This window comes from Centroberyx gerrardi, chromosome 13 (assembly GCF_048128805.1).
Source record: "Centroberyx gerrardi isolate f3 chromosome 13, fCenGer3.hap1.cur.20231027, whole genome shotgun sequence".
Classification (NCBI taxonomy): Eukaryota; Metazoa; Chordata; class Actinopteri; order Beryciformes; family Berycidae; genus Centroberyx; species Centroberyx gerrardi.
The window spans coordinates 9,279,271-9,296,474 of NC_136009.1; the positions used below are offsets into that span (position 1 = coordinate 9,279,271).

General features: G+C 43.0%; 1 protein-coding gene across 1 annotated transcript in view; it reads left to right on the forward strand.

Moving 5' to 3' along the window:
- The window catches only part of gpr158b (G protein-coupled receptor 158b), a 54,067-nt gene that overhangs the window by 21,546 nt on the left and 15,317 nt on the right, over nt 1-17,204 (forward strand). The window contains exons 3-6 of the mRNA XM_071918584.2: nt 5,162-5,264; nt 9,380-9,597; nt 11,448-11,516; nt 16,479-16,588. Of these exons, the coding sequence (XP_071774685.2) occupies nt 5,162-5,264; nt 9,380-9,597; nt 11,448-11,516; nt 16,479-16,588 (500 nt within the window). The remainder of the gene's footprint in view (nt 1-5,161; nt 5,265-9,379; nt 9,598-11,447; nt 11,517-16,478; nt 16,589-17,204) is intronic.

Below are 17,204 nucleotides of genomic sequence, written 5' to 3' on the forward strand. Positions count from 1 at the left end.
CTATGAAAAGGTTCAAAAAAGGCTCAAGAAACATTTTCATGCTCCTGTCAGTCTCCTGTGTGACACGCATCTATTTCCTGTATTATATTTCCTCAGACCTGTCTCACTGCAGCTCATGTGGGGGCTGCACTTCAACTAGTTCTAAGAGATGTGTGGGTTCATGGGTACATGCTGCATCAGGTAATGTTAGAGATACGTGTATGTGTGTGTGTGTGTGTGAGTGTGTGTGTGTATGCGTGTGTTTGGGTGTGTGTGTGTGTGTGTGTGAGAGAGAGAGAGAGCGTACAAGACTGTTTGTGTAGGGCTTATTTCAAACTTTTCTTACACACATGTGAAACACACATATGCATGCAAAACACTCACATACACATGTGAAACACACACATACACATGTGAAACACTTGCACATGCTAATGTGAAACACTCACACATACACATGTGAAACACTCACACATACACATGTGAAACACTCGCACATGCTAATGTGAAACACTCGCACATGCTCATGTGAAACACTCACATACACACATGTGAAAAAGTCACACGTGAAACACTTGTGCATACATATGTGAAACTTTCACACGTGAAACTTTCATATATGTGCGAGTATTTCATATATGTGTGAGTATTTCATATATGTGTGAGTATTTAGTAGTATGAATGTATGTGTGAGAGTTTCACATGTGTATGTGCAAGCAAAGTTTGAAATAAGCGCTACATAGCCTCTCGTAACTGTTTGACATGTGCATCATATTTAATATACTGTATGCTTCATCAACATGTTAAACCATGTTCCAGCTCATAAACAGCAATGCTAATCATCACATACAGTGCTGAAATTGGTAAGGATTTTAAAGCTGGATATATTTACACTCGGTATATTACACTCTATTCACTGTGCTGTAAAAAATAAACAATCCCTTTAGGAAGCGTTGCATCTGCTCGGGTGGCACAGGCAGGTTTAATAAATGCAACAATTCTAATGCACAGAGTCCAATAAAGGCCCAAAATAAGCATCATATTTCATCCTTGCCCACCTCAGTGTCCCTGGGTATGTCTTATCTTAATGAGTCTCCACTTCTTTCCAGTAAGCAGAAAATAAGTTAATAACAAACGCTGGTGGTATATGTTTGTGTCTGTAGTGTGTGTGTGTGTGTGTGTGTGTGTGTGCAGGTTGGTTGTGGTCTGGCGGTTGCTCTATTTGCCAATACTCCCCTGTTCTTGGCAGGGAGTAATAGGCATTTATATTCTGTTCTTGTGTGCTCTCTCTCTCTCTCTCTCTCTCCCTCTCTCTCTCCCTCTCTCTCCCTCTCTCTCTCCCCCTCTCTCCCTCTGTCCCTCATCTTTTCCCGCTGCTCGGCAGATGTTGTAAGTTTGGAGCTTGGACTGTGTTTTCCCGGCCCTGGGGGAGGCTGAGTCCTCGCCACCTGCTCCTCTAGTCAGAGAGGTAGAAACATCCTGGCCCAGACCCAGATTCCTTTTGGTTTGCAGCAGAAAGAAAAAAGAAAAAAGAAAAAGCCTGTAAGAGAATTAGGAAATGTGGGCTTGAACTCAAATCAGTGCCCTTTCCTGTGTTTTGTAGAATTTCAGAGCTGCGTCGACCCCATGGGAGAGAACACACACACACACACACACACACACACACACACATACACAGGTCTGCTCCGATAGCAGTAGATGAGCTACAGCTTCCTTTGGTTGAGGTTTCAGTTTATTTTATTCACTGGGTTTCCATCCAAGTATTTGTACTTCACATGTTGGCAGCTCCAAATGGCAGCGGGAGGTAACTGTTTGAAAAATGTGAACTTACCCAGAAATCCTGTAAGGTGACGTCAGTAAACTTCACACAGGATGCTCATGTTTACCAACCCAGCCGGTCTGTGGTGCTTTATACCAGAGAAAAGCAAAGGCAAGAGAGAGGAACAGCTCTAACGCTGGTGAGTCCAGCTTTGCTCACTGCTGTTTAGGAGACAGTTTGGGATTTTGCTCTTCAGTTTTGATTCTCACTTCTTGTCGGTGGAGTGTCCACACCAGACACCAGCATTTCATTTGGGCAAATAGGACGAATATATGGCATCTCAATTAGTAGGGATGGGAAGCTGTTCTCTGTTGTTGCCCCACTTTGTCATTTAGGCTTAGGTGTATTTTTACATAAAAATCTTGCCTGGTGCAGCTTTAGGGCGGAAAGCCTTTTTGACACTAATTAAATACATACATACAAATACATAAATACAATACATTAAATAGCGATGGAACCACATTTGTCAAATAAGTTATGATGTAGCGTAATGACTCTTTCCATTTTTCTGATGGATGGATGTGTTTTCCTTATGGAGCTATGCTCAGGAAGCCTACATGTATTTATTTGGATGTATACATGAGGTGAATTAGATTTGATTGAAATGCACCTACTTCGCTCTGTTTTTGCAATATTTCAAAACTGATTAAAATTGGATGGAACCATACCTACTGTAGAGTCAGTGCCTTACAATTAGACATACAGCATCTCCACCATGGCTAGACAATGAATGTACCAAATATTAGGAACACTTGCTATTGTCATGAAGTACGCTGATGAGGTGAATCCAGGTAAAAGCCATTATTCCTTATTGATTTACCTTATTAAATCTATACCAATCACAAAGGAGGAGATGTAGATAAAGAGAAGCAGACGAGTTACAGAAGGATTTTTAAGCCTTGAGACAAACTGAGATGTGGATTGTGCAAAAGTGGCTGCAACTCAATATCAGGAAGATGCCCCTAATATTTTGTATTCGGTGTATGGCCTGGGCCGTCACACCTGTCTGTCTTTTTCTCTTGTCTCCTCCCTGTTCAGGTTTTTTTTTTACTGTTACACCCAGAATAGCTTTCAGGATCCCCGCCTCACACTTCACTTCTGAGCAGCGAACGCAAACCTCAATCAGTCAATTACTCATAAGCAAAAAAGCAATAAATGGTGAAGTCTCCACGGGATGTAGCTCGCATTCTTTCTTCAAAAATAAAAGTGGAAATTTGCATCATAATTCCCCGTCTTGTCTTCACTGGCACAAACACTGGAGCAATGATTTATCTGTTTATTCTTCTCAGCCATTTGCACTTCAGTTCAGACATTTAGAGCATCTACAGCCCATCCCTCCCGCTGCTTCCCAGTTGTGAGATTTGGGGCTGCTTGTCAGCTTTGAACGAAAAAAAAAACAACTGATCTGTGCAGCGGTGCAGCGGGAAGCTTTAGCATGCAAAAAAAAAAAAAGGAATGACTCGAAGCCAATCAATAACGACATGTTGTTAAAGTCACCGCTGAATGTCAGAAGTCGCCCTCGCCTTCGCACAGGTTGTGTTTGCGAGCGTCCGTCGTCCCCTTTAGCCGGAAATAAATGTCACGCCAAAGTGCAGCTCCGTGGGGAATGAACTGCAACAGATATAAATGTTGCATGTGACAGCGGGCTGCAGGTGGGAGGCGGAGCTTCGGGGAATCTGATGGGAGATGGGGGACATTTTGCGCTCCAGATCAGCTTGATAACATGTTTTTTTTCCCTGTTATCTGGTTGCAGCAGAGCGGTGTGTTTGGAAGGTTACGGTCTGTTTCTGCTGTACCAAACATGTCCGCCTTCTTCTCACTGATAGTGCAAATCCAAAAACAAAGCGATCTCATCCCACCTTTATCTTTGTCCCTGTTTTGGAACGGCGTCAGCAAAATGAAAACATTTTCAGTGGCTGTGATCGATTCAAATTCATAAAGTATAAAAACACTCTGTTTCTCCACAGCAGCTGGTAGAAATACAGCGTCCCAGAGGCCATATACTGTTTTTACTGTAAGCATGCAGTGTAATGCACTATTTATGAACATTCACATCAAATTTATTGCAGGCCTTTTTTTGACACGGTGTGCGCGCGTGCATGCGCGTGCGCGTGTGTGCATGGGTGCCTGAGTGTGCTTCGCTCCAGATGGCCGCTGAGCCCATCCAGCTCCCACAGTTATCAATGCGCGCCGGAATTATGCAGGCACGTTTAAATTCTGCAAACAACCCTTAATTCTTAATTTAGATATTAATTAGTTTCCCTGTTACTTGGCAAAGCCCTGTGATTTCCCCTGACACCAGGCGTGTTTAGAACTGGGGCGTCTGCTTCCCGCTGCACAAGAAGATGTAGAAGAAGATGTAAAAGACTCAATAACGGGGTTGAGACAAGTTCATTAACGGAACCAAATGCTGCAGTGTTTGTGTGTGTGTGTGTGTGTGTGTGTGTGTGTGTGTGCCTGAAAAAGGAGCATTTGTGGGCACAGTCATATGCTTCATTCATTTTGTAAGATGTCTGTTTTCTATTTAAATTCTCTAAATCTTCATTTCAGTGATAAGTGAAGGCAAAATACTGTAGGTGCAGCATTATACTAATCTATATTATTACTAATTCCTCTGTGTGCCGCCATGAATCATCCAGATCTTGTCAATATTTCCTCAATGTAAACATTTATAAGCTCCAGCACTGGATAGCTCACGTTTACTCATGAGGCAAATTGAAGCAAATTGTGGAGCCACAAATAATAAAAAAAATTAATGACTGTTTGAAGAGGGTAATTAACATAATCGCTGTTAATAATTTTGTAGTGGCTGTACTTTCTGACTTCATTTTCGCTTGACAACCAATCCAGTTTGTTTTTCATTATTGGATAATATATTTGGGTACTTTTAATGGAAATACAAAGCACTTGATTTGAATGCGTGCTACCTAATATCACCTGGTATTATCATGGAAAGATCCAGTACTGTAATGGTCAGCTACAGAGTGGAAAATCTATTTGTCTGTATATTTCTGACAGAATTTCTTGCTGCTGTGCCTCATATTTCATTCTGGTTTAGAAATCCCTAATACCAGGAAGTATTCATTATTTCACTCCCACTTGCTTTGGGTCTTTAAGAAGCACAAATAGAGCTGTTGTGTTGGCTGAGTCACCGCACTCGCCTGTCATCCCCCCTCCAACCTATTGTTGCATTCCCATCTCAGCTTCACTTCAATGCCTCCTCTGCCTCTCACTTTTGTCCCGCTGCTACTGTACCCCCCCTATTATGCTCTTGCTCTTCCCAATGAAAAGAAGTGAATTTTTGATAAACACCGTCTGTGTGTATGTGTGTGTGTGTGTCTCTCTCTCTTCCCCTTCTCCCAGTGCACGCCTATCCTCGGCCATGGATTCGTATTGGACAAGTACAAGTGCCAGTGCAGGAGAGGCTTCTACCACCCCAGCCGAGTGGCGCTCAATGGCTTTACAAGTAGGTTACAAATCCGTGTGTGCGCAGCGTTGCCGTCAGATCAAAACCTCGAGTCTCTCAAAAGTACGCTTTCGGGAATAAAGAAAAAAAAAACAACCGTCTCTTTCCAGTTGACAGCCACACGTTTTGTTTGAAAGTCTGTTCTGGGTGTTGAATGGGTTTCCCCCGGGGCATGCGGGGTCACGAGAGTTGAAGCTGGAGTTACAAGGTTGTTCGGCTGCTCTTGCTGAGGAAATTTCTACTCTTGCTCTTCTGAGCTCTGGTGGGAGGCTTCAAGTCAGCCACAGGTGGCGTCTGATTCATAGACCTGTTGGATTCAGTCGGCTGTGTAGACGGAGAACGTGCCTCAGTGGAAAGAACTTCAAATATAGTCATAAGTGATATCGTCTGTCCCAGAGATCTCGTTAACACTCTCATTTTTTATAGACTGATTAACATAGCAATCATATTTTAAACCTAAACAGCAGATGGTTGTGCGGTGGATTCACACAATAAAGCAGCTAATGCCTTTGTTGTTGTTGTTGTTTGTGAGCAGGTGTTATCATTTTTGGCATCATATCGCTGAATCCAAAATTACAATGTCCTTTTCTCTACTAATATTCTTCCCTTGCTGTTGTGTTCTTCAAGTCTATCCTCAACTTTGCTTTCCTGCTGTTTTGGATTTAAAAGTCTCAGCTCTGACACCTTGACTGAGAGCGCTGCAGTGTCCTCGGGCCCCGATGAGAGGGAGATAATCAGACGACTGCGGTGGTTTCATCCCGCACTCCAACAATACAGCACCCCAAGGGGGATGATGTGCTAAGCTGGAGCTTTATTGTAATGCAGTGTGATGAGGCCGGTAGTCAAACGGCTTCAGCCTGCGGAGAGAGTCATCTTCGAAAACCCCCATACAGGCCCGTCATTAACAATCAGATTGGATTTCTGCAGCCGGCGACCCCGATTTCCTCTCCTGCAACCTGCCTGTTATTCCTCGTGCATCCCCCTGAAAACAAACTGGGCTGAGATTTCAGATTGTTCCCTAGCAACAGGCCAAAAGGGCAGATATCAGAGGAGAGAAAGTATCCAGAGTGAGAAACAGTAAAGCCTGCAATAATAAATGAAGAAAGTATTTGGAAGTACAACATGATGAAACATGACATTTTAATTGTATGTAAACTGCTTTCGTAGCTGAGCGGTCGTAGAAATATTGTCTTGACAGTTGTGACAACGCCTTAACGTATTGCTTATCCAATTAGCGAGCCTCCCTCGTAAGCACGGAGACAACATGTGTTCTGGAGGGTTGTGAGGTGTTTGGTGCCAGACAGAGTGGCAGAGAGTCCAGTAAGCTGCAAAGAGCACATACGCTAGGTTTCCATCCAAGTGTTAATGTATTGAATCAGAAAAGTAAAATGCAAATGGGGAAAAAAATCAATAAGATTGACCCAGTATCACAAAATAGTTTTTACATCTGCTTGAGGTGGAAAATGTGTTTGTCGATAGAGAAACTATGCGATAAATAGCAATGGAAGCGCATTTGTCCAATAAATCGTGACGTGGGCTTTGTGTGATTGCCCTGACAAATGGTTCAAGCTCATTGCATTTCTTTGTTTTCAACTTCAGATGAAAGCATGAAATATGACCAACATATAGCTGACACTAAAGAACCATAACGACTTGCCCAATACTGATCAATTCTTGAAAGATTCTTACTATTTTACTTGTGGATGTGGGATTTTTTTTTGACATTCAGGAAGCCAATTTATTCACTTCAGTAGGCCTGCAGCTGATGGAAACGCACCTAATTTGCAATTTATTTTTTGCATCATTAGATAGATAGATAGATAGATAGATAGATAGATAGATAGATAGATAGGTAGACAGATAGATAGATAGGTAGGTAGGTAGATAGATAGATAGATAGATAGACTGGTTAGGGGGAGAGAAAGAGAGAGAGAATAATATAATGCTATTATTGCATTGCACACATCATTAAGTTGTATCTACACAGAGGGGTTGGCAAGCTTAATGAGCATCAAGGAAGATAACTAAGTGACTGATGATCTCTCCCCCCCCCCCCTCTCCTAATGACTTCAGAGGAAGATTATCGTACTACTCTCTCCCTTGACTGCGTAGTCAGTTCAGCTTGTTTAATTTCGCATGCGTTGCCATTCAAGGTGTGTGTGTTTTATGTTTAATTGGAGCCGGGTTGTTGGTAGCTTTGTGCATCTCCGTGTGTCACATTAGGAAGGGCAAAACCCGTCCGCTTCACCCAATCTGGGCACACACTCTGTTGATCAGAACACCGAGGCGCCGCTTTGTTCATTTTTACACTCTTTGATTTGACTTTTGAAAGTGCACAAATGGAGGGAGGGAGCGGGGAAAGAAAGAACAGATAGAGAGAGAAAGAGAGAGAAAGAGCAAACCAATTTAAGTTGTTATTTCTAGCGACTCCGACGAGCTTCACACATCCAGCGTGGGAGCAGATGCACATTCTCTCAGTAATCCCACACCTCTTTGGTTTCGGGGGCCGGTCGTCATGTGCAGGCGCCGCTTCCCGCCATCAAATTACCCATTAGGAGTACAAATGGTCTTCAAGAGAGGCCATGATTGCAAAAACATTTTTCGGTGATTGCTGTGCTTCAGATGCTGACCTCCAGCTGCTGTGGTTGTCCTCTGATGTGTTTTTCGCACACGCACACACACACACACACACACACACACACACACATACAGTATACACACACATATACACACACCCTTCCGATTTCACCTGCCCTGCTTGAAACTGGCACAGAGGTTTTTGGACACTTTGACGCTACACATACATTGCACTGGAAGGAGTTAAATATAACTTGGAAGCTTCTTCTTTCATTTCTTTGGTGAGGGAATTGTTACTCCAAGGCCCAAACGTTCGTAACACGAGGGTTTGGCGCAAAAGGGTGATGAACTCCTGAGACTCGTCTGGCTCGCAACATATTGGCTGTAAATGAGTATTCTACATCATTGGAAAGCTCTTGTTGAGCTCTATCTGATGGTCAAAAGAACACATTTGTGATTATGAAGAAAATTAAAATAAAGGGGGAAAATCCAAAAGACTCAAGTGAAAACCCTGGGTTAAAATTGGCGCATAAAGGACATAACTGCCCTCTATAGCTGTTTAAAGAATATTAATTTTCTGAACCTTCATCTCTGTAAAAGTATGAATAGTTCTTATGTTATGCTATATATAGGAAAATGTCACTTACGCCTCTTTTGGTCCAAACTGGTAAAGCAAAACCAGAACAAAAATAAACAGAAGATTAAGAAAACCACTTGTGTGCTTTGTTACATCAAACATTCAAAGAATCAGTCAATGAATGAATGAATGAATGAATGAATGAATCAATCAATCAATCAATCAATAAACCAATCAATCAATCAATCAATCAATCAATCCATACTTAGCTTCTTTAACCATTATCACAGCACTAGCAGCACACTGTCTTTGTGCTGTTTGTGTGCCATGCAACTTAAGCAGGATATTTGCATACTGTATGAGCTCAGGGACTTACAGAGGAATTACATGCTTATCAAGCATTATTCTCCAGAAGAGCAGCACAGTGTCTGTGTGTGAGCTGATGATGAAACTGGAAGGTTTAGCCTACAGACGGACTCAAAACACAGCCGCAGCAGAGAAGCCATAAACCGAGTGAATAAATGATGTTCTGGCATCGTCTGTTTCTTTGCATGCGGTAATTGATTGACCTCTAGATGGCTAAATGTTTTTTTTAAGCAAATGTATTCCTCCCTTCCATCATGCAACATATGGCACACATCCAGTTATACTGCTTGTTTGTCATGTTTCACTCTAGATTGAGATGTGGGGAAAAGTAATTAGCGACAACATTCGACAGGCAACGTTTCTGTTACACATCCAAGTGCCTTCTGCCACATGCTGCTATAGCAAATCACAATATGCAGAGCTAAGTAGTGCTATAGGAATATAGCATGGGACGCCACGGGGTGAAGGGTCAAAATTACTGGGAGGCTGTCTTCAGATTACAGTTATTTTGAAATGATACCCAAATATACCCAAAATAGTTGGCAGATTGTATTGTATATCCTCAACTAAGGTATGTGTGCCATCACCTCCTCAGGTAAGGAGGCGGGGTCTCACAGGGAGGAGGACAGGGGCTCGGAGGTGTCCAGCAAGTGCCTGCCGTGTCGCGACGGCTGCCCCTACTGCCGGGACGACACGCCCTGCCTGGTCCAGGAGGACGGGGCCCTGCGGCTCGCCGTAGCCTCCTTCCAGGGGCTGTGCATGGTGCTGGACTTGGCCAGCATGGTGGTGGTCTACCACTTCAGGAGGAACAAGGTGAGGCATGGGGTCAGAGGTCACTGGGAGGTGAGGGGAGGGGAGGGGAGGGAATGTTGCATGTAAAGCAGGTGTTAGAGTTAGTAAGTTATAAGATATTTGACTGTTCTGTCCTGTCACCACTAACACTACTGAATACTTATGCTAATTCCATAGTTATTTTGTATGGGCATTTATGGGCCACTCTTTAGTCTTTTATGGAGGTGGGGTTACTTCTAGCTTCTAGCTCTCATACACTGTGTAGTGCTTGATAAGTGCCAAAAGCCCCCATAGACGATCCACAAGCCTCCAGCTAAACTAACCTATTTAACTAGACCTCTTTACACATGAAAGAGAAACAACGCCTCCAGAAACAGGATCTCACAATAAATGGTCTTAAAATTAGATAACTGTCCCAGATTGAGAAGGTTCTTAAAGACTGTCACAGGATTTCAGTAATTAATTGGGGGGGGGGGGGGGGGGGGGGTTAGTGAGCCTTAGAAGTGTAGATTTATTTTCTGTATATTTATGTTTTATAATTCATAATTATGTGTTTACATGCCTGCTGCAGGGGACAGCTTCATTGATTTCAGCTATTTATTGCAGCCAAGTTAAAGACATTCTGGTTGATTTGATCACCTAATCCTGCCTCGTTTTTCCTCAGTGCACATTCCTAAACACTCATGCTAAAAATTATTAATTATTACATTAAGCAAAGATGTTGCATAATATGCATTCTACTAATAGAATAAAGTAAAGTAAAATACATTTGTGATCCTCACAGTGTAGGCTAATTACAGTCAGTCCTCAGGCAAAGTCGTACTGGATCCTATCCTGGTGTGGTATTTATAGACGTTTGTGTTATTGCATCTCCCACACTTCTACAGTTCACAAGAAATGTCCCTGGAGCCTTGTGAATTTACATAAAAGACATACAAATCTTCTAGGATATAATGGCTAATTAAATCCAACCCAGCCGAGTCCTGTCGCCACTTTTTCTTGTGTTGTTGTTTGGGGGAAAGGCAAAACTTGAAAAATGCTAAATATTCAGCATTTTCTAAGCTCTTCTTTGTATTTGTTTGTGTGGAACGAGGCACGGCTGCATTATCTGCAGTTACGACTCTTCACACCATTTCTTGTTTGTTTGAAAAGCAATGATCAACACTGGCTGACTGGATTCAGGTTTACAGTAACAAGCGGGGTGATGGGCATGTAAATAATGGCCCTCCTCCATATGTTCCCCAACAACACAGTCTCTCAACTTTGTGAAATGAGCACGAACTCTGAAATGCAGATTACATGTTGTGAACACAAATTATGTGAAAATGACATTCCTCCACCTCGAAAGGATTATGTGACAACACCATGAATTGAACAGGCCATTTTCACATGTTAATCATGTGAAAAGTTTGGCTAATGGTTAAGCAGGCAACTAAAACAACTGTGGTTAAGGTTAAGGTTAAAGTTAAGGTTAGGTTTAGGCAACTAAAACAGTTAAGGTTAAGGGAAGATTTTGGTCATGGTCAAGAAAAACTTTAGCTAAAAAATACTTCATCCACAGTTGAAAACCTCTTGGCATTAGTTGTGAATTGATCGTGTCTCTTCTATATAATCCTTTCATGGTGGGGAAACCAGGGGGAAACGTATTTCTCTCACTTGTCGTGCACAGAGAATGTTATTTGCATTTTAAAACATCGGGGCTCATTTCACGAAATTCCGTGAGACCAGACTGTCCCCAAACACTGCAGTTGAGAAAGAGCCTTTGAATTAATAACATCAGAGAATCCTCTTTCACTCCCCCTAAACACATAAAATCCCCCTCTGCCTGTGATTGATTGATTCTCCTGTTGTCTCTCTCTCTTCATCAACAGAGGATCCGGACATCTGGTCTCATCCTGCTGGAGGCCATCTTGTTCGGGGCTTTACTGCTCTACTTCCCCGTAAGTCTCCGTTGCGATTTTATATAACACCCATGAATCACTGAGTCAATATATTGCTCCTTCAGTGCGTTGCTTTGTGCTTAAAACAAGGAGAAAGTGGAGGGGTAAATAATCGCTGTAACTCACTTTCCTGCGAAAAATCAACAGTTAAGAAGGTAGAAGCCGTATATATATATATGTATATATATATATATATATATATATTGTGTTAAAAAGGGGGATGCTGCTCGCTCTCATCCTACATCAAACTGCCCTATCTGTTCATAATAGAATATAGCACTATGTAAATTAATCAATAAACTCTGCTGGTGCCTGCTAGACACCATTAGGATACTTCTGGACAGTAATAACAGTCTGGACATCATCACAGTTGGAGCCTTTGTTTTACCCAACCTATATACGTATGTGTGAGTGCATCCACGCTTCTGGTGTGTGTATTTACACTCGCGCACACGGCCCACAGTGCACCTGGAGTGCGGCCTCGGAAGCCCGTCTTTAGCTCTTTAGCGGGGTGGGGGGTGGGGGAGGGAACAGATGGAAGAAACCTGAGCGCCATGTAACGGCGAGATCTGATGGAACCGGGGGAATTCGCTCCTTTCAAACGCTGGCGCAGACTGCCAACAGTGCGGCGCTGCTCTCCTCAAACACAAAGAGTGCGCCTGATGGCTGGATGTTTGCCATTTTGGGCAGAAATAACAATCTGTTGAGAAGAAAGAGCTTCAGAGCGCCCGGCTGACTCTCGGGATGCGGGTTTTTGTTCTCGTTCTGAAGTTACCGGGGTGTTACCGTAAGAAAGGTATTTGCATCAGAATGAAAAGTCTGTTTTTATGGTACCATTAGATAAAAGGCCACAGGTGTTTTGTACTGTCTATAGATTGATACTCTCATATTGTAGGGCTTAAACCGCATGAACAACCCTATGTCATGAATATGAGTCGAACAAATTTGTAATTGCGCCTTTGACAAAACCTTTTCTGTTGTGATGTCTCTAAGTGGATTTGGTTTTGCATCCATCCATCCATCCATCCATCCACCCACTTCCCCATTCACCCCAAGGATAACTCAAATCCCAAAGATAGCTCCCCAACCCTCCTCTCTCTCCCCCCAAAAATATCCTGGCGCACTCTCATATTCACACGCACTTAGACACACTCTAGGGTCTCCTCCTGCCTCTTCTCTGCTGTCTCTCCTCTCTCTTTTTTTCCTGCATTTCTTTGCGTACGACTACCTTCTCTCTGTCTGCAACTTGCTTCCTGTCTTTATTACATCTCGGTCCCTCCTTCCCTCAATGTTCATGTTTTCCTTTCATTTTCCCCCTCCACATCCTCTCTCTCTCTCTCTCTCTCTCTCTGTCCCTGTCTCCTGCAGTTCTTGCGTTTGTTGCCGCTCGCTCTCTCTCCGCTGCCACCGCAGCCTCCTCAGATAAGCTTGGCGCAGCTGCTCCGCGCTGGCGCTCAATGCATTTTTAAACAGTCCATCAAGTTCTAGCACAACTTGTTTTAAAAATAAATCTGCTGATTAATTGATGGGGGAGGCGGGGGAGGTGGGGGAGGCGGGGATGCGAGCCAGGAGGGCCACCTTTGCCCGGCGATATAGAAAAATGTGGCTTCTTTTATGCAGCAGGTTCCCCTGTGACTTTGTAGTCCGCAGGGGTAGCACTGCAGAAAGGGTGTGCCACTGTTTGTGTGTTTGTGTGTTTGTGTGTGTATGTGTGGGATGGAGTGTGTGGCTTGTGCATTTGTCAGTGGATTAGTATTCTTGCATTTGTGCAAATGAATGCGGGTGCGAGGAAACCAATGGCCTACTTTTACCTCTTATTTGCGGAGGTGATTTATTGTTTTGGCCTGTCCTGTAGAGCAGAGAGCTGGAAGGCTGGATGTTTGCTCACGAGGCAGAGAGACGAAGGCGCCAGGGAGGATCAGCTAATCCTAACCACAGGTTAGCATGAGAGAGAGAGAGAGAACAGAGCCTGGGGGAAGAGAATGGAGGACATGATCACAGAGAGAGAGAGAGAGAGACTGAAACAGAGAGAGAGAGTTTGCAAGAAAAACCAAGCGCCTGGTGAATTGTTGAACTCTTAAGGGTTGTTTACTTTCAGCCTTGGCTCCGTTCTCCATCTTCCTCCATCTGTACTTATCGCCGTCGCTCCTCCTGTGCATTTGTCTGCTTTATTATTTGACTGAGCACTCGGAGTGCAGAACATCTGACTCAAGTGCTGCGCTGCTTCTCAGGAGCTCAGAGGAGGAATATTGCAATTACTTGACTGAAATTAGCTGGAGCGAATTCCAGCCTTGGACAAAACCATCAGACAGAAGCATCCTTACATTAATGCTAGTTATCAGTGTTTTGTATTGGATTTTGTCAGAAGGGTCAATTGAAGATTTTCATTCAAAAAATGATTGCTGCCATTATGAGTAAAGCACATTATGAGCTAGTATTAAAGTTATGGTAAGACCTTTGCTAACAAAGTTGTCATATTTCTGAAGATAGAATTATCTACACTGTCTCTGAAATACTGACTGATGAATTTCAGGTAGCAAAATGTTTCCAAAATGAATATGTATATAACACTATGGAATAATCCTCTTTATTTTACTATATACCTGTTTGTCTTAGCTGCCAACCAATATATCAGATGCTGAGCTGCAACAGTGACTCACAGCTGGTAGTGGAGCGTAAAAAGGAAACGGCTATAATTCCTGTTCTTGGGTATAATATGGACTTGGCTTCCTCGCTCTCCCATGACCAGCATACCAATGACAGGCTTTGGCACTGCGAGGCTTTGATGAGGATTGTGGATGGAAGAAAACTGTTGCCGCCTCGACTCTGCGGGTCACGTTCTTAATCAGGAGGTGTGAGAAAAATTTCCCGTCCGCCGGGGTTTAAGTCAGAGTTGACAAACTGAGGAGAGCGGGGTGAAATTCATCTTGCTGGTTTAGAGAGGTTTTAAGATTAAAATGGAAGGATAGTGAGGATAAAAACAGTGAAAACAAAGCTGTGTATTCGTTTACTGTATATGTTCACATGCCATTTTTTTAATATACATGACATTCAGAAGAAGCCTTTCATTTGACCAATCAGAATTACAGTCAGATGAAGTTACTGCATGAATACTCAAGTAAATGTAAAATGTATTCACCCCATTGTTTAGCGTGCCTCTCCTGCTGGAGGCGGCACACAGTATACACTACTCTCCATATTCCTAAATACCCATGTGCTTTCTAGCCTGCTCCAGCTTCAGGCTGGCTGGTTGCTAAGTTGTGTTGGCCGCAGATGTTCTGCTGCTTCGCCGTGGGGAAGAGGAAAAGAGGTTGCAGGTGCCGCTGTTACTTAAGCTTAATTACCCAGGATACCTGCCATCTCTCCGATGCCGCTGCTTCATGGGAGCCGGGATAAATCACCGGCTGCAATCCACAGGGTTCCATACTGTAATGATGGGTTCTATATACGGCTGCGATGTAGTGGTAAATATGAAGATGGGTAAACTATCACCTCCAGTTGGTGATATAAAGCAAGCATCCAGCATTATAAATAAAATCCAATTCACGTTTGTTTTTTTTTCATTTAAAGACCCTATCCTCATATAACCTCCATCAGTTTCATTAAGATTTATGTCAATCTAAAAAGGTAAAGTCTATTCAAATAAACACAAATAAAACGATGGATAAACTGGATTGTGGATAAAACACAATTCCATGTTATTAATTTTGCTTGGAAGCTCATGTAAAGATGTTTCTCATAAAGGAAATAGGATTTGAAGAGTTTATGGATACATATTGTTATGTTTGTTTTACATCAGATGGCCCATATGTGGAATAATCTCTTAGTTGAGTCTTCCAACAGCTGAAACTCAGGTTCATGTGTATGCTTTGTGTGAATCATGCAGAGCACATTAGACCGCCACACTAGGTAGACTCAGGAAACTTGTCATGCTTGAACAGTATCCAAGACGGGCATGGTGGGCGAAACAGTTTTTCTTTGCTTCAGTGGAAACGAGTGCAGAGTCAAAGTCCGCATCACCTTCACATCACACCGGCTATTCTGAACACAATGTGGAGTTCAGCTTCACTTGGGTCGCCGCAGATTTGACATTCGGGGCCCCTGCTGAGATACACACTTATGAAATGAAAAAGGACAGAAAGGCGGCTGCACAAGATGAGCAAAGGGAAACTCTCATCTTTCCAGCTTGACGTGTGCCTTGTTGCTTCAGCCTCAGTCGCAGCCCAGCCTCCCACAGTAATGAGCGAGAACAAACCTCACACCAAGCAGAAAATGATAGGCTGACATTTTCTGAGCCACTGGTGGATTGTCACAGGTTTCTTTTTACAAATCACACACAGAGACAAAGAGAAAAACAGACAAAGGACGCATATACACCTACACATACAAATACATATACATACACATACACATACAAATACATATACACAGACATATACAAATACACCTACACAGATACATACATACTCATACACATACACATACACAGATACACATACACATACTCATACACATACAAATACACAGATACACATACACATACTCATACACATACAAATACACAGATACACATACACATACTCATACACATACTCATACTCATGAGCAAAAACAGCACACACTCACACAGAGAAAATGAGACCCTCCAACATGAAAGGTGAGAAGGGGCACAAGTCCTGCAGTCAAACTCACAGCTAATGCTTTTTGGCAACGGTCATATGAACAAAACACAGCCGGGAGGTGTCAGCAGGAGCTGCGGAGGCGTGAGATGTTTGCGTGGCCAAATCTGCCTCCGGCTCTCACTTTCACATGTTGCAAACTCACCTCATTTTCCATTTGCGATTCCTTCTCCGCTCGTATGTAAACAAGAGGAAATGGGCGACACAACACTCACAAGAAAATGAAGAAAGTCTAACGTATTCATGTGTGTGTGTGTGTGTGTGTGCTGCTGTGTCACTACAGGTGATGATCCTGTACTTCCATCCCAGTGTGTTTCGCTGTATCCTCCTGAGGTGGGTTCGCCTGCTGGGCTTCGCCGTCATGTACGGCACCGTCATCCTCAAGCTGTACAGGTACTGTATGCTGTTGCCCTCTAGAGGCTCCGTCTGAACCAAAGCTGAACCCCTCTAGCATCATCTGTTTTTTATTGTTTTCCCCAGTTTCATCTATCTTTGTTTTCTTTTCCCGATTCTATTGTCCTGACTTGATTCTGCAGAAAACCGAAATCCGCTTATATAGTATACAGTAGAGTAGCAGCAGCAGTATCAGAATCATTAATAGACACAGTGGTAATAGCAGCAGTCATAGAAGCAGTAATAATGGGGCTTCTTGGTGGCTCAGTTGAAAAAAAAAAAGAAATAGTAATAATAGTAAGAATAGCAATAAGGAGACACACGATATTGCAGTCAAGGCACGGCAGATAATTCCTCTTCATAGATTCTTCACATATTTCTCTTCTCTTCTCCTCTGCTCTTCTCTCTTCTCCTCTCCTCTCCTCTCCCCTCCTCCAGTTTAATTGAGTCGCCCTATGAAATAGCCTTTTTCAATTTATAATACAGCTCCATCCCAATCTACACACTTGTACACACATGCTCATGCTCATGCACGCAGTCTTGCCAATAAGCACATTTGCATTCTCACATCAGGTCCACTTGTCTGGTTCCGCGTACTGAAGCAGATATTCAAGTG